Source organism: Staurois parvus, unplaced genomic scaffold, assembly GCF_062004578.1.
Source record: "Staurois parvus isolate SC_StPar_1 unplaced genomic scaffold, SC_StPar_1.0 ptg000096l, whole genome shotgun sequence".
NCBI lineage: Eukaryota > Metazoa > Chordata > Amphibia > Anura > Ranidae > Staurois > Staurois parvus.
The window spans coordinates 3,906,113-3,930,965 of NW_028317892.1; the positions used below are offsets into that span (position 1 = coordinate 3,906,113).

The 24,853-nt window shown below is 49.1% G+C and overlaps 1 protein-coding gene across 1 annotated transcript in view; it reads left to right on the plus strand.

Moving 5' to 3' along the window:
* The window catches only part of CILP2 (cartilage intermediate layer protein 2), a 79,045-nt gene extending 54,563 nt beyond the window's left edge, over window positions 1-24,482 (plus strand). The window contains exons 7-8 of the mRNA XM_089670838.1: window positions 19,834-19,991; window positions 20,070-24,482. Of these exons, the coding sequence (XP_089526964.1) occupies window positions 19,834-19,991; window positions 20,070-22,438 (2,527 nt within the window). The 3' untranslated portion in view covers window positions 22,439-24,482. The remainder of the gene's footprint in view (window positions 1-19,833; window positions 19,992-20,069) is intronic.
* The last annotated feature ends 371 nt before the right edge of the window (window positions 24,483-24,853 follow it).

The window sequence follows — 24,853 nt, forward strand, 5'->3', positions numbered from 1 at the left end:
CAGTGAGGAAACTACTAACCAGCCGCAGCAGCAGCAGCATCAGGTGGACCTGGAGCAGGACCTCAAACAACAGGCTTGGGCCTACTTGGACAGCACCCTGCCAACCGAGGTAGACAATCCCCTTGACTACTGGGCAACGAAACTTGACCTTTGGCCCCAACTAGCTGAATTTGCCCTTGAAAGGCTGTCATGCCCGGCCAGTAGCGTGGCATCGGAGCGCGTGTTTAGTGCGGCAGGAGGTATTGTAACTCCGCGGAGGACACGACTGTCCACCCAAAGTGTGGAGAGACTCACGTTTGTGAAAATGAATCAGGCGTGGATTAGTCTGGATTTCAAACCACCAGTTCCTGACACAACTGATTAAATCCGCCATGAATCATGCCCCTGCCATGTGCCACTTTCAGGTCTACTCACACTGCTGGTGTGTTCCATTTTTTGTCATAGGGTGCTGGCAGATTACGGGCCTCCCATAGCTGCTGCCAGGCCCCTAATCTGCCATGGGCCCCTATACCGCCTCCTCATGCTGTTGCCAAGTCCAGAGTCTCTCATGGGTCCCTGTACGGCCTCCCATTGCTGCTGTCTCCATCGCCACACTGTGCCATGTGCCACTTTCAGGTCTCCTCACACTGCTGGTGTGTTCCATTTTTTGTCATAGGGTGCTGGCAGATTACGGGCCTCCTAGAGCTGCTGCCAGGCCCCTAATCTGCCATGGGCCCCTGTACCGCCTCCTCATGCTGCTGCCAGGTCCACAGTGTCTCATGCCATGTGCCACTTTCAGGTCTCCTCACACTGCTGGTGTGTTCAATTTTTTGACATAGGGTGCTGGCAGATTACGGGCCTCCCATAGCTGCTGCCAGGCCCCTAATCTGCCATGGGCCCCTGTACTGCCTCCTCATGCTGCTGCCAGGTCCACAGTGTCTCATGCCATGTGCCACTTTCAGGTCTCCTCACACTGCTGGTGTGTTGAATTTTTTGACATAGGGTGCTGGCAGATTACGGGCCTCCTATAGCTGCTGCCAGGCCCCTAATCTGCCATGGGCCCCTATACCGCCTCCTCATGCTGCTGCCAGGTCCAGAGTCTCTCATGGGTCCCTGTACGGCCTCCCATTGCTGCTGTCTCCATCGCCACACTCTGCCATGTGCCACTTTCAGGTCTCCTCACACACTGCTGGTGTGTTGAATTTTTTGACATAGGTTGCTGGCAGATTACGGGCCTCCCATAGCTGCTGCCAGGCCCCTAATCTGCCATGGGCCCCTATACCGCCTCCTCATGCTGCTGCCAGGTCCAGAGTCTCTCATGGGTCCCTGTACGGCCTCCCATTGCTGCTGTCTCCATCGCCACACTCTGCCATGTGCCACTTTCAGGTCTCCTCACACGCTGCTGGTGTGTTCAATTTTTTGACATAGGGTGCTGGCAGATTACGGGCCTCCCATAGCTGCTGCCAGGCCCCTAATCTGCCATGGGCCCCTATACCGCCTCCTCATGCTGCTGCCAGGTCCAGAGTCTCTCATGGGTCCCTGTACGGCCTCCCATTGCTGCTGTCTCCATCGCCACACTGTGCCATGTGCCACTTTCAGGTCTCCTCACACACTGCTGGTGTGTTGAATTTTTTGACATAGGGTGCTGGCAGATTACGGGCCTCCCATAGCTGCTGCCAGGCCCCTAATCTGCCATGGGCCCCTATACCGCCTCCTCATGCTGCTGCCAGGTCCAGAGTCTCTCATGGGTCCCTGTACGGCCTCCCATTGCTGCTGTCTCCATCGCCACACTCTGCCATGTGCCAGTTTCAGGTCTCCTCAAAGTGCTGGTGTGTTGAATTTTTTGACATAGGGTGCTGGCAGATTACGGGCCTCCCATAGCTGCTGCCAGGCCCCTAATCTGCCATGGGCCCCTATACCGCCTCCTCATGCTGCTGCCAGGTCCAGAGTCTCTCATGGGTCCCTGTACGGCCTCCCATTGCTGCTGTCTCCATCGCCACACTCTGCCATGTGCCACTTTCAGGTCTTCTCACACACTGCTGGTGTGTTCCATTTTTTGACATAGGGTGCTGGCAGATTACGGGCCTCCCATAGCTGCTGCCAGGCCCCTAATCTGCCATGGGCCCCTATACCGCCTCCTCATGCTGCTGCCAGGTCCAGAGTCTCTCATGGGTCCCTGTACGGCCTCCCATTGCTGCTGTCTCCATCGCCACACTCTGCCATGTGCCACTTTCAGGTCTCCTCACACACTGCTGGTGTGTTCAATTTTTTGACATAGGGTGCTGGCAGATTACGGGCCTCCCATAACTGCTGCCAGGCCCCTAATCTGCCATGGGCCCCTATACCGCCTCCTCATGCTGCTGCCAGGTCCAGAGTCTCTCATGGGTCCCTGTACGGCCTCCCATTGCTGCTGTCTCCATCGCCACACTCTGCCATGTGCCACTTTCAGGTCTCCTCACACGCTGCTGGTGTGTTCAATTTTTTGACATAGGGTGCTGGCAGATTACGGGCCTCCCATAGCTGCTGCCAGGCCCCTAATCTGCCATGGGCCCCTATACCGCCTCCTCATGCTGCTGCCAGGTCCAGAGTCTCTCATGGGTCCCTGTACGGCCTCCCATTGCTGCTGTCTCCATCGCCACACTCTGCCATGTGCCACTTTCAGGTCTCCTCACACACTGCTGGTGTGTTCAATTTTTTGACATAGGGTGCTGGCAGATTACGGGCCTCCCATAACTGCTGCCAGGCCCCTAATCTGCCATGGGCCCCTATACCGCCTCCTCATGCTGCTGCCAGGTCCAGAGTCTCTCATGGGTCCCTGTACGGCCTCCCATTGCTGCTGTCTCCATCGCCACACTGTGCCATGTGCCACTTTCAGGTCTCCTCACACACTGCTGGTGTGTTGAATTTTTTGACATAGGGTGCTGGCAGATTACGGGCCTCCCATAGCTGCTGCCAGGCCCCTAATCTGCCATGGGCCCCTATACCGCCTCCTCATGCTGCTGCCAGGTCCAGAGTCTCTCATGGGTCCCTGTACGGCCTCCCATTGCTGCTGTCTCCATCGCCACACTCTGCCATGTGCCACTTTCAGGTCTCCTCACACTGCTGGTGTGTTCCATTTTTTGTCATAGGGTGCTGGCAGATTACGGGCCTCCTAGAGCTGCTGCCAGGCCCCTAATCTGCCATGGGCCCCTGTACCGCCTCCTCATGCTGCTGCCAGGTCCACAGTGTCTCATGCCATGTGCCACTTTCAGGTCTCCTCACACTGCTGGTGTGTTCAATTTTTTGACATAGGGTGCTGGCAGATTACGGGCCTCCCATAGCTGCTGCCAGGCCCCTAATCTGCCATGGGCCCCTGTACTGCCTCCTCATGCTGCTGCCAGGTCCACAGTGTCTCATGCCATGTGCCACTTTCAGGTCTCCTCACACTGCTGGTGTGTTGAATTTTTTGACATAGGGTGCTGGCAGATTACGGGCCTCCTATAGCTGCTGCCAGGCCCCTAATCTGCCATGGGCCCCTATACCGCCTCCTCATGCTGCTGCCAGGTCCAGAGTCTCTCATGGGTCCCTGTACGGACTCCCATTGCTGCTGTCTCCATCGCCACACTCTGCCATGTGCCACTTTCAGGTCTCCTCACACACTGCTGGTGTGTTGAATTTTTTGACATAGGTTGCTGGCAGATTACGGGCCTCCCATAGCTGCTGCCAGGCCCCTAATCTGCCATGGGCCCCTATACCGCCTCCTCATGCTGCTGCCAGGTCCAGAGTCTCTCATGGGTCCCTGTACGGCCTCCCATTGCTGCTGTCTCCATCGCCACACTCTGCCATGTGCCAGTTTCAGGTCTCCTCACACTGCTGGTGTGTTGAATTTTTTGACATAGGGTGCTGGCAGATTACGGGCCTCCCATAGCTGCTGCCAGGCCCCTAATCTGCCATGGGCCCCTATACCGCCTCCTCATGCTGCTGCCAGGTCCAGAGTCTCTCATGGGTCCCTGTACGGCCTCCCATTGCTGCTGTCTCCATCGCCACACTCTGCCATGTGCCACTTTCAGGTCTTCTCACACACTGCTGGTGTGTTCCATTTTTTGACATAGGGTGCTGGCAGATTACGGGCCTCCCATAGCTGCTGCCAGGCCCCTAATCTGCCATGGGCCCCTATACCGCTTCCTCATGCTGCTGCCAGGTCCAGAGTCTCTCATGGGTCCCTGTACGGCCTCCCATTGCTGCTGTCTCCATCGCCACACTCTGCCATGTGCCACTTTCAGGTCTCCTCACACACTGCTGGTGTGTTCAATTTTTTGACATAGGGTGCTGGCAGATTACGGGCCTCCCATAACTGCTGCCAGGCCCCTAATCTGCCATGGGCCCCTATACCGCCTCCTCATGCTGCTGCCAGGTCCAGAGTCTCTCATGGGTCCCTGTACGGCCTCCCATTGCTGCTGTCTCCATCGCCACACTGTGCCATGTGCCACTTTCAGGTCTCCTCACACACTGCTGGTGTGTTGAATTTTTTGACATAGGGTGCTGGCAGATTACGGGCCTCCCATAGCTGCTGCCAGGCCCCTAATCTGCCATGGGCCCCTATACCGCCTCTTCATGCTGCTGCCAGGTCCAGAGTCTCTCATGGGTCCCTGTACGGCCTCCCATTGCTGCTGTCTCCATCGCCACACTCTGCCATGTGCCACTTTCAGGTCTCCTCACACTGCTGGTGTGTTCCATTTTTTGTCATAGGGTGCTGGCAGATTACGGGCCTCCTATAGCTGCTGCCAGGCCCCTAATCTGCCATGGGCCCCTGTACCGCCTCCTCATGCTGCTGCCAGGTCCACAGTGTCTCATGCCATGTGCCACTTTCAGGTCTCCTCACACTGCTGGTGTGTTGAATTTTTTGACATAGGGTACTGGCAGATTACGGGCCTCCTATAGCTGCTGCCAGGCCCCTAATCTGCCATGGGCCCCAATACCGCCTCCTCATGCTGCTGCCAGGTCCAGAGTCTCTCATGGGTCCCTGTACGGCCTCCCATTGCTGCTGTCTCCATCGCCACACTGTGCCATGTGCCACTTTCAGGTCTCCTCACACACTGCTGGTGTTTTGAATTTTTTGACATAGGGTGCTGGCAGATTACGGGCTCCCATAGCTGCTGCCAGGCCCCTAATCTGCCATGGGCCCCTATACCGCCTCCTCATGCTGCTGCCAGGTCCAGAGTCTCTCATGGGTCCCTGTACGGCCTCCCATTGCTGCTGTCTCCATCGCCACACTCTGCCATGTGCCAGTTTCAGGTCTCCTCACACTATGGTGTGTTCAATTTTTTGACATAGGGTGCTGGCAGATTACGGGCCTCCCATAGCTGCTGCCAGGCCCCTAATCTGCCATGGGCCCCTGTACCGCCTCCTCATGCTGCTCCCAGGTCCAGAGTCTCTCATGGGTCCCTGTACGGCCTCCCATTGCTGCTGTCTCCATCGCCACACTCTGCCATGTGCCACTTTCAGGTCTCCTCACACTGCTGGTGTGTTGAATTTTTTGACATTGGGTGCTGGCAGATTACGGGCCTCCCATAGCTGCTGCCAGGCCCATAATCTGCCATGGGCCCCTGTACCGCCTCCTCATGCTGCTGCCAGGTCCACAGTTCTCATGCCATGTGCCACTTTCAGGTCTCCTCACACTGCTGGTGTGTTGAATTTTTTGACATAGGGTGCTGGCAGATTACGGGCCTCCCATAGCTGCTGCCAGGCCCCTAATCTGCCATGGGCCCCTATACCGCCTCCTCATGCTGCTGCCAGGTCCAGAGTCTCTCATGGGTCCCTGTACGGCCTCCCATTGCTGCTGTCTCCATCGCCACACTCTGCCATGTGCCACTTTCAGGTCTCCTCACACACTGCTGGTGTGTTGAATTTTTTGACATAGGGTGCTGGCAGATTACGGGCCTCCCATTGCTGCTGCCAGGCCCGTAATCTGCCATGGGCCCCCGTATCGACTCCTCATGCTGTGACGTTGCAACAAGGTGGAATTCAACCCTACATATGTTAGACCGCCTTTACGAACAGCAAAAGGCCATCACAGATTTCCTGATGTTAAAAGCGGATAAAGGTACTCCCTGTGTAACTTAGATGTCAGCCATTGGCAGCTCATGCGTGACACCTGCGCTTGCTCAGGCCCTTTGAGGAGGCCACGCTATTCGTGAGTCGGCAGGACTATGGGATGAACGACGTCATTCCTCTGTTGCACGTCCTGGAACAAATGCTGTTAACAATGGCTGGTCAGGGTGCGGTAGACATGGCGCACAGATCTCAACGCCACATGACCCCTGTGGGGGCAGGACAGGAAGAAGAGGAGGGAGTAGAGGAGGACATTGGTGCTCAGGAATTATTGAGTGAAATGTGTGGTTTTTCCACTCAGCGGACAGGAGTGGAGGAGCAGGAGCATCTGGTAGAGGAGGAGGAAGAGGAGACAGAGGACCCAGACGCACCGTGGCAGTATGCTGTGGAGATGGAGGCAGGGAGTCCCTCGCATTCCTTGGCACAAATGGCCCATAGCATGCTCGCTTGTTTGCGTACCGACAGCCGAATAATAACCATCAGACAGAGGGATGACTTTTGGCTGTCCACCTTGTTGGACCCTCGCTACCGTTCAAAAATGGTGGCCTTTTTCACACCTGCTGAGAGGGAGGCCAAAATAACGTACTATAAAAACCACCTACGTAGTCAGCTGGTCTCTGCCTGTCTGCGCCAACGTCCATCCTCAGACACTGTGGGCCCTGTGCGCTCGCGTTCCGCTGCCATGGCAGCAGGGGAGGGGTGGGGTGGTAGGAGCAGTGGCAGCTCCACCAGCAGCAGCTGCCTCAGTCTGCAGTCGATGATGAGTAGCTTTCTTCACCAGCGCAGTGAGGAAACTACTAACCAGCCGCAGCAGCAGCAGCAGCAGCAGCATCAGGTGGACCTGGAGCAGGACCTCAAACAACAGGCTTAGGCCTACTTGGACAGCACCCTGCCAACCGAGGTAGACAATCCCCTTGACTACTGGGCAACGAAACTTGACCTTTGGCCCCAACTAGCTGAATTTGCCCTTGAAAGGCTGTCATGCCCGGCCAGTAGCGTGGCATCGGAGCGCGTGTTTAGTGCGGCAGGAGGTATTGTAACTCCGCGGAGGACACGACTGTCCACCCAAAGTGTGGAGAGACTCACATTTGTGAAAATGAATCAGGCGTGGATTAGTCTGGATTTCAAACCACCAGTTCCTGACACAACTGACTAAATCCGCCATGAATCATGCCCCAAACATGTGCCACTTTCAGGTCTCCTCACACTGCTGGTGTGTTCCATTTTTTGTCATAGGGTGCTGGCAGATTACGGGCCTCCCATAGCTGCTGCCAGGCCCCTAATCTGCCATGGGCCCCTATACCGCCTCCTCATGCTGCTGCCAAGTCCAGAGTCTGTCATGGGTCCCTGTACGGCCTCCCATTGCTGCTGTCTCCATCGCCACACTCTGCCATGTGCCACTTTCAGGTCTCCTCACACTGCTGGTGGGTTCCATTTTTTGTCATAGGGTGCTGGCACATTACGGGCCTCCCATAGCTGCTGCCAGGCCCCTAATCTGCCATGGGCCCTTATACCGCCTCCTCATGCTGCTGCCAGGTCCAGAGTCTCTCATGGGTCCCTGTACGGCCTCCCATTGCTGCTGTCTCCATCGCCACACTCTGCCATGTGCCACTTTCAGGTCTCCTCACACTGCTGGTGGGTTCCATTTTTTGTCATAGGGTGCTGGCAGATTACGGGCCTCCCATAGCTGCTGCCATGCCCCTAATCTGCCATGGGCCCCCGTACCGACTCCTCATGCTGCTGCCAGGCCCGTAATCTGTCATGGGCCCCTGTTGTCGCTTGTTGGCATATTCTGCTCGTTCAGATGCTCCTTCTCCTGCTACTCCTCTTCACGGATTCCGTCAGCAGTCTTTCTTGGAATCCGTTTCCAAGAGACAACAGTTTGCGAGCACGCACCCGACGGTGCAGAAGCTGAACGTCCTCCTGTCCAAGTTGCTGCTGCCAGGCTCGTAATCTGTCATGCGCCCCTGTACCGCCTCCTCATGCTGCTGCCAGGTCCAGAGTGTGTCATGGGTCCCTGTACGGCCTCCCATTGCTGCTGCCAGGCCCGTAATCTGCCATGGGCCCCCGTACCGACTCCTCATGCTGCTGCCAGGCCCGTAATCTGTCATGGGCCCCTGTACCGCCTCCTCATGCTGCTGCCAGGTCCAGAGTGTGTCATGGGTCCCTGTACGGCCTCCCATTGCTGCTGTCTCCATCGCCACACTCTGCCATGTGCCACTTTCAGGTCTCCTCACACTGCTGGTGGTTTCCATTTTTGTCATAGGGTGCTGTATGGCCTCCCATTGCTGCTGCCTCCACCGCCACACTGTGGCTCCACACTCTGGTTTTGGCCCCGTGACTGCCCAAATGAGTGAAGTGTGTGGTGATTCTAAGATCGACGGCACTCATCTGCATGTCATACTGACTGTCAGTATTATTTCTCTTCCCCAGCAGACTCCAAGGGCATTTAAATTAAAGGTACAGTGTTCTGCACTAATATAAAGTCTCTTTGAAGCCTAGAAACACCCTTTTATAAGTTAAATTCGCAGCGAATATATTCGACTCGAATCAAAATTTTTCCACGAATTCGCCGAATCAGTCGAATCGAATTTTTGAATACTTCGCTCATCTCTAATTACTGTCTATGTAGTGTAAAAACTGTGGCAGGAGTTAGGGTGGTAAATTTGGCTATAATAATAAGAATATATATGTGAGATAACAGTAAGTGGTCTTGCCATGCAAGAACACTTAATAAACCCCTGTTTGTGATTTGCTTAGGATTACCATGATAACAAGAATCACCGGACATTGCCTTTATGCTGTTACACATATCTGCGTTTTGCTGGTTTTACATTCTGTTAAAGCGCAATATTTCCAACGTACATGGAACAGACAGTAGATGTAGATTGCTATTCAGTATTGCTGGGTACTGTAGTGACCACAAGCTGGGAACCGTAGACAATCCACGTGATTAAATGTCACCAGCACACCAAGGATTCCTCAAAATGGGTCCAAAGCTTTATTTTGTGGTCACATGGTAAACACAAGGCAATGTTTCAGAGCCTCTCAGGACCTCTTTGTCAGGCAGGTGACCCTTCGTCACTTGTTTGATGAAGCGGCGCTGCGTGGCTTCGTAATGTTGTCTTGTGTTTACCATGTGACTACGAAGTAATGCTTTGGACCTATTTTGAGGAATCCTTGGTGTGCTGGTGACATTTCTTCACTTACATCCTATTAAAGTGACCTTTTTCTACAAAAGGTAATCCATATTCCTCCACTGCCATAGTATGTAGTCCTTAACCACTTCCCGACCGCCCTATAGCAGAAATACTGCTACAGGGTGGCATGGGTGTGCAAAATCACGTATATATACGTGATTTTGCATTTCTGGGCCTTCCATTCGCGGCCACAGCTGCAATTCAACAGGTCCCGGCCGATAATTACTCGCCGGTGCCCGGTGATCACCGATGGGGAGGAGGACTGTTTTATTTACTAACAGTCCTCCTTCCTGTCAGCTTGGGTATACTGCTCTGGATGGCTGTGCACAGCACAGCCATCCAGAGCAGTGTGCTTACAGTGAAGCACCAACACACCACCCCCTAGTAAAACACACCCTGCATACAGTTAACCCTTTGATCACCCCCATGTTAACCCCTTCCTGCCCAGTGCCATTAGCGCAGTGTCCGTGCTTTTTTTTAGCACTCATCACTGTATTGGTGTCACTGGGATGTCAGTGACACCAAGTCAGTTCCCCCCAGTGTCAAAATGACCGCTGCAGTCCCGCTATAAGTCGCTGATCGCCACCATTACTAGTAGAAAGAAAAAATTCCAGTATCGATACAGCCATTTGTAAACGCTATAACTTTCACATAAACCAATTCATTTACACATATTGGGATTTTTTTTAGCAAAGACATGGAGCAGAATACTTTGTTTACTGTACATGTTTAATAGCAAAAAGTCAAAAATATTGTTTTTTTCTCAAAATTGTTTTTTCTATAGTGCAAAAAGCAAAAAATTCACAGTAAAATACCACCGAAAGAAAGGTCTATTCGTGGGAAAAAAAAGAATGTAAAATTAATTTGGGTGCAGTGTTGCATGACCGCACAATTGTCAGTTAAAGTAACACAGCGCCGTAACGCAAAAAATGGCCTGGTCAGGGAGGGGGGTAAAGCTTCAGGAGGGCAAGTGGTTAATTCATCTCGAGAGTGAGCAAGAGAGGGTGACTACATGTTTCATACAGTGGGATCATGGAGAACAAACATAGCCACCCTCTAACTGGAAGTCAGATCACAGCAGAAAAAAATATATAGAGATTTTTAGGAGGCTGAAAGCAATAGAATATCCTATCTTTTTTTTGAATACATACAGTACATACATGCATTTCAGAATTGTAAAATTTTTCACACACGTTAAAATCAGCATTTTTTTGCTTAATAATTATTTAGAATCCCAAACATTTATAAATCTATATATTTTCTGAAAGCAGAGGCCCTCAAGAATTAAATGTTGGCTAATGGAACTTTTTATTTCCCACATTATTCTGTGCAGCCATTTATCAAACGCAAGTTTAATACACTAATATTAATTTTAGTGCACACACGCACTAAATTCCCAGTGTTTTGATAACATAAAAGATTTATGTTGCATTATAAATAGAGATGAGCGAATCGAAGTAGGCGAAGTGGAATTCGAGTCGAATATTGGAAAATTTTTCCTAAAATGGCGGCGGACATGTGCGGCGACGGAGCGGGGATGTCTGGGAAGGCGTGCAGACAAGGCGCGCTGACCCATAATGCATTCCTTAATGACATGTGATCGCATTAGCCAATCAGCAGCCAGCCAGCCAGCACTGTGTAATGGTCGAGCTATAAATAGCGGCCATTTTAGAATTCTTCATTTGCCTCCAGTCATTCAAGAGAGGCAGACCGCTCTGTATTAGGGACAGAGTTAGGGCCACAGAAACGTTACTTGGGGACAGAGAAACGTTACTTAGGGACAGAGAAGCATTACTCAGGGACACAGAATTGTTAATGAGGGCCACAGAATCGTTACTTAGGGCCAAAGAAACGCTAGTTAGGGCCACAGAATTGTTACTCAGGGACAGACAGAATTGTTACTGAGTGCCAGAGAATTGTTAATGAGGGCCACAGAACTGTTACTTAGGGCCACAGAAACGTTATTAGGGCCACAGAATTGTTACTCAGGGACAGACAGAATTGTTACTGAGTGCCAGAGAATTGTTACTTAGGGCCACAGAAACGTTAGTTAGGGCCACAGAATTGTTACTCAGGGACAGACACAGAATTGTTACTGAGGGCAACAGAACTGTTACTTAGGGCCACAGAAACGTTAGTTAGGGCCACAGAATTGTTACTCAGGGACAGACAGAATTGTTACTGAGTGCCAGAGAATTGTTACTTAGGGCCACAGAAACGTTAGTTAGGGCCACAGAATTGTTACTCAGGGACAGACACAGAATTGTTACTGAGGGCCACAGAACTGTTACTTAGGGCCACAGAAACGTTAGTTAGGGCCACAGAATTGTTACTCAGGGACAGACACAGAATTGTTACTGAGGGCCACAGAATTGTTACTTAGGGCCACAGAAACGTTACTCAGGGACACAGAATTGTTACTGAGGGCCACAGAACTGTTACTTAGGGCCACAGAAACGTTAGTTAGGGCCACAGAATTGTTACTCGGACAGACACAGAATTGTTACTGAGGGCCACAGAATTGTTACTGAGGGCCACAGAACCGTTACTTAGGGCCACAGAATTGTTACTCAGGGACACAGAATTGTTAGTGAGGGCCACAGAACCGTTACTTAGGGCCACAGAATTGTTACTCAGGGACAGACACAGAATTGTTACTCAGGGACACAGAATTGTTACTGAGGGCCACAGAACCGTTACTTAGGGCCACAGAATTGTTACTCAGGGACAGACACAGAATTGTTACTCAGGGACACAGAATTGTTAATGAGGGCCACAGAACCGTTACTTAGGGCCACAGAATTGTTACTCAGGGACACAGAATTGTTACTGAGGGCCACAGAACCGTTACTTAGGGCCACAGAATTGTTACTCAGGGACACAGAATTGTTACTTAGGGCCACAGAAACGTTACTCAGGGATACAGAATTGTTACTGAGGGCCACAGAGCTGTTACTTAGGGCCACAGAAACGTTAGTTAGGGACACAGAATTGTTACTCAGGGACAGACACAGAATTGTTACTGAGGGCCACAGCATTGTTACTTAGGGCCACAGAAACGTTACTCAGGGACACAGAATTGTTACTGAGGGCCACAGAACCGTTACTTAGGGCCACAGAATTGTTACTCAGGGACAGACACAGAATTGTTACTCAGGGACACAGAATTGTTACTGAGGGCCACAGAACCGTTACTTAGGGCCACAGAAACGTTACTCAGGGACACAGAATTGTTACTGAGGGCCACAGAACCGTTACTTAGGGTCACAGAATTGTTACTCAGGGACAGACACAGAATTGTTACTGAGGGACACAGAATTGTTACTGAGGGCCACAGAACCGTTACTTAGGGCCACAGAAACGTTAATCAGGGACACAGAATTGTTACTGAGGGCCACAGAACCGTTACTTAGGTCCACATAAATGTTATTCAGGGACACAGAATTGTTACTGAGGGCCACAGAACTGTTACTTAGGGCCACAGAAATGTTAGTTAGGGCCACAGAATTGTTACTCAGGGACAGACACAGAATTGTTACTGAGGGACACAGAATTGTTACTGAGGGACACAGAACTGTTACTTAGGGCCACATAATTGTTACTCAGGGACACAGAATTGTTACTGAGGGCCACAGAACCGTTACTTAGGGCCACAGAATTGTTACTGAGGGACACAGAATTGTTACTGAGGGCCACAGAACCGTTACTTAGGGCCACAGAATTGTTACTCAGGGACAGACACAGAATTGTTACTGAGGGACACAGAATTGTTACTGAGGGCCACAGAACCGTTACTTAGGGCCACAGAATTGTTACTCAGGGACAGACACAGAATTGTTACTGAGGGCCACAGAATTGTTACTTAGGGCCACAGAAACGTTACTCAGGGACACAGAATTGTTACTGAGGGCCACAGAACTGTTACTTAGGGCCACAGAATTGTTACTCAGGGACAGACACAGAATTGTTACTGAGGGCCACAGAATTGTTACTTAGGGCCACAGAAACGTTACTCAGGGACACAGAATTGTTACTGAGGGCCACAGAACTGTTACTTAGGGCCACAGAATTGTTACTCAGGGACAGACACAGAATTATTACTGAGGGACACAGAATTGTTACTGAGGGCCACAGAACCGTTACTTAGGGCCACAGAATTGTTACTCAGGGACAGACACAGAATTGTTACTGAGGGACACAGAATTGTTACTGAGGGCCACAGAACCGTTACTTAGGGCCACAGAATTGTTACTCAGGGACAGACACAGAATTGTTACTCAGGGACACAGAATTGTTACTGAGGGCCACAGAACCGTTACTTAGGGCCACAGAAACGTTACTCAGGGACACAGAATTGTTACTGAGGACCACAGAACCGTTACTTAGGGCCACAGAATTGTTACTCAGGGACAGACACAGAATTGTTACTGAGGGACACAGAATTGTTACTGAGGGCCACAGAACCGTTACTTAGGGCCACAGAAACGTTACTCAGGGACACAGAATTGTTACTGAGGGCCACAGAACCGTTACTTAGGGCCACAGAATTGTTACTCAGGGACAGACACAGAATTGTTACTCAGGGACACAGAATTGTTACTGAGGGCCACAGAACCGTTACTTAGGGCCACAGAATTGTTACTCAGGGACAGACACATAATTGTTACTCAGGGACACAGATTTGTTACTGAGGGCCACAGAACCGTTACTTAGGGCCACAGAATTGTTACTCAGGGACACAGAACTGTTACTGAGGGACACAGAACCGTTACTTAGGGCCACAGAATTGTTACTCAGGGACAGACACAGAATTGTTACTCAGGGACACAGAATTGTTACTGAGGGCCACAGAACCGTTACTTAGGGCCACAGAAATGTTACTCAGGGACAGACACAGAATTGTTACTCAGGGACAGACACAGAATTGTTACTGAGGGACACAGAATTGTTACTGAGGGACACAGAATTGTTACTGAGGGACACAGAATTGTTACTCAGGGACACAGAATTGTTACTGAGGGCCACAGAACCGTTACTTAGGGCCACAGAATTGTTACTCAGAGACAGACACAGAATTGTTACTCAGGGACACAGAATTGTTACTGAGGGCCACAGAACCGTTACTTAGGGCCACAGAAACGTTACTCAGGGACAGACACAGAATTCTTACTCAGGGACAGACACAGAATTGTTACTCAGGGACACAGAATTGTTACTGAGGGACACAGAATTGTTACTGAGGGCCACAGAATTGTTACTCAGGGACACAGAATTGTTACTGAGGGACACAGAATTGTTACTGAGGGACACAGAATTGTTACTCAGGGACAGACACAGAATTGTTACTGAGGGCCACAGAACTGTTACTTAGGGCCACAGAACTGTTACTTAGGGCCACAGAAACGTTACTCAGGGAAACAGAATTGTTACTCAGGGACACAGAATTGTTACTGAGGGACACAGAATTGTTACTGAGGGACACAGAATTGTTACTCAGGGACAGACACAGAATTGTTACTGAGGGCCACAGAACTGTTACTTAGGGCCACAGAACTGTTACTTAGGGCCACAGAAACATTACTCAGGGACACAGAATTGTTACTCAGGGACACAGAATCGTTTAATTAAAGAGTATGTCAGACAACATGCAGAGGAGTGGCAGAGGAAGCAATGTTTTAGGAGCGAGCAGACGTGGCAGCAGAGGAAGGGGTCGAGGCAGCACTATTCGCAGCCAGAGGCTAGTGCTCCCGGTGTCATCCAGTACAGTGAGGAAGAGCTAACAGAGGGCGGTCAGGAACGGGGGGAGACATCCGCCTCTTCAGCAGCCAGGCGAAGAAGTAGTGGCGAGGAGAGTGGCTCGGTAGCCGGTGTAGAGACAGGTCTGTCTCCTGACCCACACGCAGCCGAGGGGGCTAGTAGTGAGGCGGAGACCCTAATTGATGATGATGAGGCTGATCGCACTTGGCAGCCTCGTCGTCATCAGGCTATTGCTTCCGCATCATCAGGAGAAGAGGGTGGCAGCTTGGCAGCGAGCAAAACAGTCGGTGGGTTGTCTCCATCGCCACACTCTGCCATGTGCCACTTTCAGGTCTCCTCACACACTGCTGGTGTGTTGAATTTTTTGACATAGGGTGCTGGCAGATTACGGGCCTCCCATAGCTGCTGCCAGGCCCCTAATCTGCCATGGGCCCCTATACCGCCTCCTCATGCTGCTGCCAGGTCCACAGTCTCTCATGCCATGTGCCACTTTCAGGTCTCCTCACACTGCTGGTGTGTTGAATTTTTTGACATAGGGTGCTGGCAGATTACGGGCCTCCCAAAGCTGCTGCCAGGCCCCTAATCTGCCATGGGCCCCTATATACCGCCTCCTCATGCTGCTGCCAAGTCCAGAGTCTCTCATGGGTCCCTGTACGGCCTCCCATTGCTGCTGTCTCCATCGCCACACTCTGCCATGTGCCACTTTCAGGTCTCCTCACACACTGCTGGTGTGTTGAATTTTTTGACATAGGGTGCTGGCAGATTACGGGCCTCCTATAGCTGCTGCCAGGCCCCTAATCTGCCATAGGCCCCTATATACCGCCTCCTCATGCTGCTGCCAGGTCCAGAGTCTGTCATGGGTCCCTGTACGGCCTCCCATTGCTGCTGTCTCCATCGCCACACTCTGCCATGTGCCACTTTCAGGTCTCCTCACACACTGCTGGTGTGTTGAATTTTTTGACATAGGGTGCTGGCAGATTACGGGCCTCCCATAGCTGCTGCCAGGCCCCTAATCTGCCATGGGCCCCTATACCGCCTCCTCATGCTGCTGCCAAGTCCAGAGTCTGTCATGGGTCCCTGTACGGCCTCCCATTGCTGCTGTCTCCATCGCCACACTCTGCCATGTGCCACATTCAGGTCTCTTCACACTGCTGGTGTGTTGAATTTTTTGACATAGGGTGCTGGCAGATTACGGGCCTCCCATAGCTGCTGCCAGGCCCCTAATCTGCCATGGGCCCCTATACCGCCTCCTCATGCTGCTGCCAAGTCCAGAGTCTGTCATGGGTCCCTGTACGGCCTCCCATTGCTGCTGTCTCCATCGCCACACTCTGCCATGTGCCACTTTCAGGTCTCCTCACACACTGCTGTTGTGTTCAATTTTTTGACATAGGGTGCTGGCAGATTACGGGCCTCCCATAGCTGCTGCCAGGCCCCTAATCTGCCATAGGTCCCTATATACCGCCTCCTCATGCTGCTGCCAGGTCCAGAGTCTCTCATGGGTCCCTGTACGGCCTCCCATTGCTGCTGTCTCCATCGCCACACTCTGCCATGTGCCACTTTCAGGTCTCCTCACACACTGCTGGTGTGTTGAATTTTTTGACATAGGGTGCTGGCAGATTACGGGCCTCCCATTGCTGCTGCCAGGCCCGTAATCTGCCATGGGCCCCTGTACCGCCTCTTCATGCTGCTGCCAGGTCCAGAGTGTGTCATGGGTCCCTGTACGGCCTCCCATTGCTGCTGCCAGGAGGCAGCAGGGTCGCAGCAGTGTCATTGGAGGCAAACGGCCACGGAGTAGAGCACCAGCTCCACTGCAGCCTACCACCACGGCCAGTAGTGGTGCCGGTGTGCACGGAGGAAGTAGCAGTCAGCCAGTGAGGAGTAGCGGGGGCAAAGTTTCCTACTCGGCGGTGTGGCAATTTTTCGTCAAGCCGCCCGAGGAAGTAAACGAAGCCGTATGTCGACTATGTGGCCAGAAAGTCAAGCGTGGCCAGGGGGCCCATGTTGGGACTACAGCGTTGCGTCGGCATATGCAGCGTCGCCATTCGGTGGCCTGGGAAAACCGTGATAAAGATACGGCGGTTCTGCCTGCCCCAGCCCAGGGTTCCATTTTGTCATAGTGTGCTGGCAGATTACGGGCATCCCATTGCTGCTGCCAGGCCTTAATCTGCCATGGGCCCCTGTACCGCCTCCTCATGCTGCTGCCAGGTCCAGAGTCTGTCATGGGTCCCTGTACGGCCTCCCATTGCTGCTGTCTCCATCGCCACACTCTGCCATGTGCCACTTTCAGGTCTCCTCACACACTGCTGGTGTGTTGAATTTTTTGACATAGGGTGCTGGCAGATTACGGGCCTCCCATAGCTGCTGCCAGGCCCCTAATCTGCCATGGGCCCCTATACCGCCTCCTCATGCTGCTGCCAGGTCCACAGTCTCTCATGCCATGTGCCACTTTCAGGTCTCCTCACACTGCTGGTGTGTTGAATTTTTTGACATAGGGTGCTGGCAGATTACGGGCCTCCCATAGCTGCTGCCAGGCCCCTAATCTGCCATGGGCCCCTATATACCGCCTCCTCATGCTGCTGCCAAGTCCAGAGTCTGTCATGGGTCCCTGTACGGCCTCCCATTGCTGCTGTCTCCATCGCCACACTCTGCCATGTGCCACTTTCAGGTCTCCTCACACTGCTGGTGTGTTGAATTTTTTGACATAGGGTGCTGGCAGATTACGGGCCTCCTATAGCTGCTGCCAGGCCCCTAATCTGCCATAGGCCCCTATATACCGCCTCCTCATGCTGCTGCCAGGTCCAGAGTCTCTCATGGGTCCCTGTACGGCCTCCCATTGCTGCTGTCTCCATCGCCACACTCTGCCATGTGCCACATTCAGGTCTCTTCACACTGCTGGTGTGTTGAATTTTTTGACATAGGGTGCTGGCAGATTACGGGCCTCCCATAGCTGCTGCCAGGCCCCTAATCTGCCATGGGCCCCTATACCGCCTCCTCATGCTGCTGCCAGGTCCAGAGTCTCTCATGGGTCCCTGTACGGCCTCCCATTGCTGCTGTCTCCATCGCCACACTCTGCCATGTGCCACTTTCAGGTCTCCTCACACACTGCTGGTGTGTTCCATTTTTTGTCATAGGGTGCTGACAGATTATGGGCCTCCCATTGCTGCTGCCAGGCCTGTAATCTGCCATGGGCCCCCGTACCGCCTGGTCACGCTGCTGCTGGGTCCACAGTGTGACATGGGTCCCTGTACCGCCTCCCATTGCTCCCACTCTGCCATGTGCCACTTTGAGGTCTCCTCATACTCCTGCTGTTTTCCATTTTGTCATAGGTTGCTGGCAGATTACAGGCCTCCCATAGGTGCTGCCAGGCCCCAAATCTGCCATGGGCCCCCGTACCGCCTCGTCACGCTGCTGCTGGGTCCACAGTGTGACATGGGTCCCTGTACCGCCTCCCATTGCTCCCACTCTGCCATGTGCCACTTTGAGGTCTCCTCACACTCCTGCTGGTTTCCATTTTGTCATAGGTTGCTGTATGGCCTCCCATTGCTGCTGCCTCCACCGCCACACTGTGGCTCCAAACACTGGTTTTGGCCCCGTGACTGGCCAAATGAGTGAAGTGTGCGGTGATTCTAAGATCGACGGCACTCATCTGCATGTCATACTGACTGACAGTATTATTTCTCTTCCCCAGCAGACTCCAAGGGCATTTAAATTAAAGGTACAGTGTTCTGCACTAATATTAAGTCTCTCTGAAGCCTAGAAACACCCTTTTTTAAGTTAAATTCACAGCGAATATATTCGACTCGAATCGAATATTGTCCACGAATTCGCCGAATCAGTCGAATCGAATTTTTGAATACTTCGCTCATCTCTAATTATAAATAGATACCAAAAATTTCCAGACTCAAATTTGTGTGTGCCAATGAAATGGCGACAAACTTCGGTACCTACAAAGTTTCATAGGTGATGCTTTAAAAGCTTTTACAGCTCATCAGTTTATTATAAATGATGGCTTTAGAATTATTGCTCTGGTTCAATATGTCACGTTTGGTGCAATCGCTGTTTACATAACTACTTTACTAATGTTAGCAGCATACGGATTAAAATTAATGAATGTTCATTACAAAAGTTTAGTTCCGCTTGTCATTTTAAGGTAATCTACAACATAGGGAAGGCTGTAGAATTACATTATCATCTACGGAAAGGTGATACGAAGAACACATTTGTTGTCCTTGGATTATATTAAATGATAATTAGATGATAACTCTTCCTTTTCAGTTTGTTTCTCTAAGGCTAGGTGCACAAATGCGCGGTTTTCCTGCAGCTGCGTTTCCGGCACAGCAGCCCATTCATGTGCGCGATTTACACACACTCCTGTACCCGCAGAGATCTGAACGTAAAAGCTCACTTCACCAAAACATTTGCTGTGTAAATAAGCCATTTGCTGTTTCTGTGTACCCTCAGTTCATTTTGGGTATTACTGTATGTCAAAACTGTTTGCACTTTAAAATCACATATTGTAATTCTGCTTTCACTATGCCGCAGCCATATAAAAAAAACATGCAAAAAGACAAAATAAGGCATCAATCTGCCTCAAACAGCTGCATGGCCACAAAAATATTAACATTTAATAAGGATAATGACTGGATTTTTGCCAGGGATGTATTATGTGTTAAATGAGTAATTGGTATATCCAACTTCTTGTGATCATTCCGTTGACATGATCAAGTCTTCTAGGTTCACTCAACGCACAGTAACTAAAAGTAAATCTTCCTATTTATGTTACTGAATATTCTGCTTTCTGTTACAGGTATCACAATGGAACATTGCTGGACAAACATAAACTCAAGTATGACAAAAGTTTAACTTTAAGAAACATTAAAACCACGCATGCAGGGATATATCAATGCAAAACAAGCAATGGAGTGGGGGTTATCAGGTCTTCTGTAGCCCATCTGAAAGTCATAAGTAAGTGACCAATGAATATATTGTCATATATTTTCTAACTATTTTACGTTTTTTTTAATCATAAGCTTTGTGTTCTAGGTAAAAGTGAATCCCTCTGTAACAAGTCCCCAGATGAGCATTTGATCAAGCTACCAATGGATTGTTTTCAAAATAAAACTGGCTCTTATTACTACAATGTTGGCAAGTGTCCTAACACGCAATGTGTGGACCACCTAAGTTCAGATCTCCAGTGTAAAGATAAAATAAACTATTGCTGTGGGGTCAAACAAATGAAGCTACAAGAGGTAAAGTGTCCAGGATATATTCTCCCTCTTATGGTTATTGTAGAATGTGGCTGTGCTGAGTGCTCCCGACGTAAAGTGATGGTTCGTGGACGAGTGACTGCATATGACACTGGGGAACCACTTCGGTTTGGACAAATCTTTTTGAGTGGAGAAAACATGGGATTTACTGGCTACAAGGGGGAATTCACTCTGGAAGTTCCAGAGGGAACTAAAAGATTGGTGGTTACATTTACGGATCGTCAGGAAAAGTTTGTTGAGACTATAAAAGTTATTCCATTTGATCCAAAAGGAAATACTGTGTATCAAGATGTAAAAGTAATGAGAAAAAAAGACCCAACTTATCTGAATCCTAACAAGACCAATATAATTTCTCTTGGAGATTTACTTGGTGAGGACCCCATTGGTGAGATTATAATACCGCCAAATTCTTTCAGTAGGACTTCTGGAGAATCCTACAATAGTACCGTTAAGGCCCGTTTAACCTTCTTGGACCCTAGAAACATCAGCTCTGTCACTGCTGCTTCAAGTGATTTAAATTTTGTCAGCAGAGATGGAGATATTTCTCCTCTCAGGACCTATGGAATGTTTCATTTGGACTTCAGGGAGGACAGTACAAATTCCCTGCTTCAAACTGGTAAAGTGGAGGTGAGAGTGGACGTAGAACAAATTAAGATGCCTCAACATGTCAAAGAAATGAAACTCTGGTCTTTAAATCCACAGACTGGTCTCTGGGAAGAAGAAAGCCATTTTAGATTGGCAAGTGAGGATAAAAGGAGAAGAAGGGAAGAGAGGTCTTTTTTAATTGGACAATTGGAAATACGGGAGAGAAGGCTTTTTAATTTGGATGTGCCAGAATTTAGGAGATGTTTTGTCAAGGTACGGGCCTTCATGAATGATAAATTTATGCCTAATGAACAGCTAAAAGGAATAGTTGTAACACTAATAAATCTAGAACCTATGCCAGGATTTTCATCAAACCCTAGAGCATGGGGTAGGTTTGACAGTGTGGTAACAGGGAAAAATGGAGCATGCCTCCCTGCATTCTGTGATGCTGTCCAGCCAGATGCCTATTCTGCCTATGTCAGTGCTACAATGGGTGGTGAAGAGCTTGAAGCTGTCCCATCTTCTCCCAAACTAAACCCCAATGTAGTTGGAGTGACCCAGCCTTATTTATCTAAGCTAAATTATCAACGAACTGACCATGAAGATTCTGCTGGTAAAAAGACAGCTTTTAAAATTAACCTGGCCAAGCCAAACCCAAACACTTTTGCAGAAAACCGTGGCCCCATTTATGCCTACAGAAACTTACGAGCTTGTGAGCAGGCTTCTATCTCAGACAATCACTTTCGTTTTTTTAGAGTAGAAGAAGATAAATATGAATATAATGTTTTACCCTTTGATGAGACAGACTTGTCTTCATGGATAGGTAGCTACCTGTCCTGGTGGCCAAATCCACAAGAATTTCGTGCCTGTTACATAAAGATTGGAATACAGGGACCACAGGATTATATGGTTAGAACACGAAATATTGGAGGGACTCATACCCATACAGTAGGTCAGCTATATGGACTTAGAGACACCCGGAGTGTAAGGGACCTGGAAGTGGAAGGTAGTTCAGCAGCCTGTCTAGAATTCAAATGTAGTGGAATGCTATTTGATCAAAATTTAGTAGACCGAACATTGGTCATTGTAACACCTCAAGGAAGCTGTCATGTGACAAAGGTCAACAGACTTCTAGAAGAATATCTCAGTCGTCATCCACCACTTGCACTAGGAAACAATACTGAAACATTTAATATGTTGGCTCCAGCTGACCCACTAGGGCACAACTATGGAATTTACACAGTTACTGATCAAAACCCACGACTAGCAAAAGAAATTGCTATTGGCAGATGTTTTGATGGTACCTCTGATGGATTCTCAAGGGAGATGAAATCCCAAGTGGGTATTGCTGTTAATTTTCGTTGCCAGGAGAAACCAATCACACGAGAAAGCTTCTTCCAGCGCTTGCTTAACAATCCCAGTGAAACACTCCGTGAGATCCGCCAAAGCATGCAAGAAAATGAACAAAGAGGGACACCTGCACGTGTTATGCCTTATCCTGTTCTTCGATCTCCATCTTCTAGCCAATCCAGGAAGCCTTCTGCCACTCAGAGAAGATAGACAATGGTACAATCGGGATGAACTTATGTTCACAATGCTGAGATTGAGTTAAAGTTTTGTGAACTTAAAAAAAGTACTAAGTTACTGTCAATGATAAATTAAGGCATCCCAAAAGCGAGCTGTTCAGTTAAAAAGTAGGTGGCTTCATACATCTTGAGGACTTATGCATCAAGATTTACCCTTTATGTCTCTTTTAAATTTATAATTAATGTCCTGAGCAGGAGCGGACTGACAACTCATGGGGCCCCTGGGCAATAGGGGATCAGGGGCCCCTGTGTCCTTGCCCACACCAGGGGCATTTAATGGGGACCCCTACTGACCCCGGGCCCTCGGGCAATGCCCGAATGCTCGAATGGTCAGTCTGCCCCTGGTCCTGGGAATAAAAGCACAGGATAAGAAACTGTTGGGTGGTTTAACTGACCAGCAACTATTAAAAACTAAAAAATATCAGTTTTTGGGTGCACTGGCACTTTAACTTAGTAAATATTTTGAATGGAATCAGTGGTGCTAAGACAATTTCTAATATCCTTTATTTTCAGAAATTCAAAAGAGGTCAGTACCCACATAAAAGTAATCTATCATTCAGATGTGTAGTCACTTGCATGTTGTCTTAGCTCTCTTCCAAAGTAACCTGGGACTCCAAAAAACTCGGGCACTCTAATATGCAAACCTTAACCCCATCTATAAAGTTGTTGTGTGGCCCTACCTGTTCCTGTCTACTACTTCTCTTTATTGGTCCAGCAATGTATAGGTGGAAAGGGGGTAAATCAGGTCCCAATTTGGTAGGGGAAATTGAGTTTTCATGCTAGAATGCCAGGGTTGGATCTGTATTCTGGCACCTGGAGGTGAGTGCTATACAAAACAGAGACAGACTATTCAATATACCACTATAATTACACATTACATTTAATATCAGATACTAAAGGCTGCAAATACAATTACATTTATTACAAGGTTAAATACACATTCATGAATTTTGAGCTCAATCTAGATTTATTTAACAGTCACACCAAGAAAAAAAAATATGAACAGCAGTGAAAAACCTATTATATATTACTGAGCCAAAATTTAGGTAACTACAGAAATTAGGAGATATGAGGGTTCCACTTACATAAATAAGCAGCACAAGCTTTCCTGATCTTCCACAGGTGAAAACAAATAACCAGAGTGTCACGCATGACTTCAACTGACTTTTAAAAGGATGAATAATTGAATGCAACTTTTTATTAGTTGTGCAGGTTCCACTGTATGCTCCCGATTTTTTGGTTTTCTTTTTTAAACACCAATATTGAAGTTTAATGTAGTTGTGGTTATAAAGGTCCACTGGATAACTGGCAAAAATACCTTTTTATTTACTGCATATTAAACATTGAAACTGTGTTTGTTGTTTTTGTATTATATATGTAATCAAACTGAATTTAAAAAATTTACCTACAATAGATATTAAAGCGTGAAAAGCCAGTTAGCTGTCCTGGACAAAGGATCAATTCATTACACAGTTCATAGAAGCAGTAAAAGATGCAGGTAAAAGCAGATTGTTAAAGTATCATGCTGTGATATGTCTTCCCTAGATTTAGCATTAAATCTAGCAGCCAGGCAAAAGTATTCTCCAGATCTGCAAAAAAGTCTGGACTGTAAATGGTAACATCTTGCAAAACTAATTTCCTTAAAATGCCTTTTAAAAGCTACGAGCATAAACTATAGGTATGGCATAAGCATTATTCTTTGTTTTAGACTGCGCATGTAAGGGTTTGCACCCCTCACAGGTTTTTATTGCTGTCTGTGTCTCTACTGGGGATTTGAGGGACCCACCTTCAAAATGCAACCAAAAGCAAACACGTCTTTCAAACAGTGGTAGAACAATAAATTGAACACGAGTCTAGGAGTAAGACTTGATAGAACTTGAAATGTATTTCCCAATTGATTGTTATTGAGATGGCGTTTGCAGGCCTCTATACACCGACACTGTTTATACAAACTTATGTCAGATGTGAGCAGGAGTTGTCAATTATGAAATAAAGATGCTTCCAGAAAATGGTATAAATTTGGTACTGTGATTCCTGTACATCATTAGACATTGTCACTAGTCAATGCATGTCTCACTGGTATGCCAAAGCAGGGACACCTTTGAGAAGATATTGCAGAAATTAATAATATTTCATCTATAATCAGAGCCGGTGCAAGGATGTTTGTCTACTCAGGCAAGGGTGCATCCTGCTCCATCCCCCCGTTCCATCCTGGCACCATAAGGTGGCTTCCTACTGTATGCAGCCTTAAGCTTCCTGGATATATTCCCGACTGCCATGAACTGTCCCCACTTCTAATAAAAGTCTGTGGTCGGGCAGCAGTGTGAAGCTCCTCAGCTGATTCTTATGGTCGAATCCCTCCTGCAAAGAAAAAAAAAGCTTCCCCCTT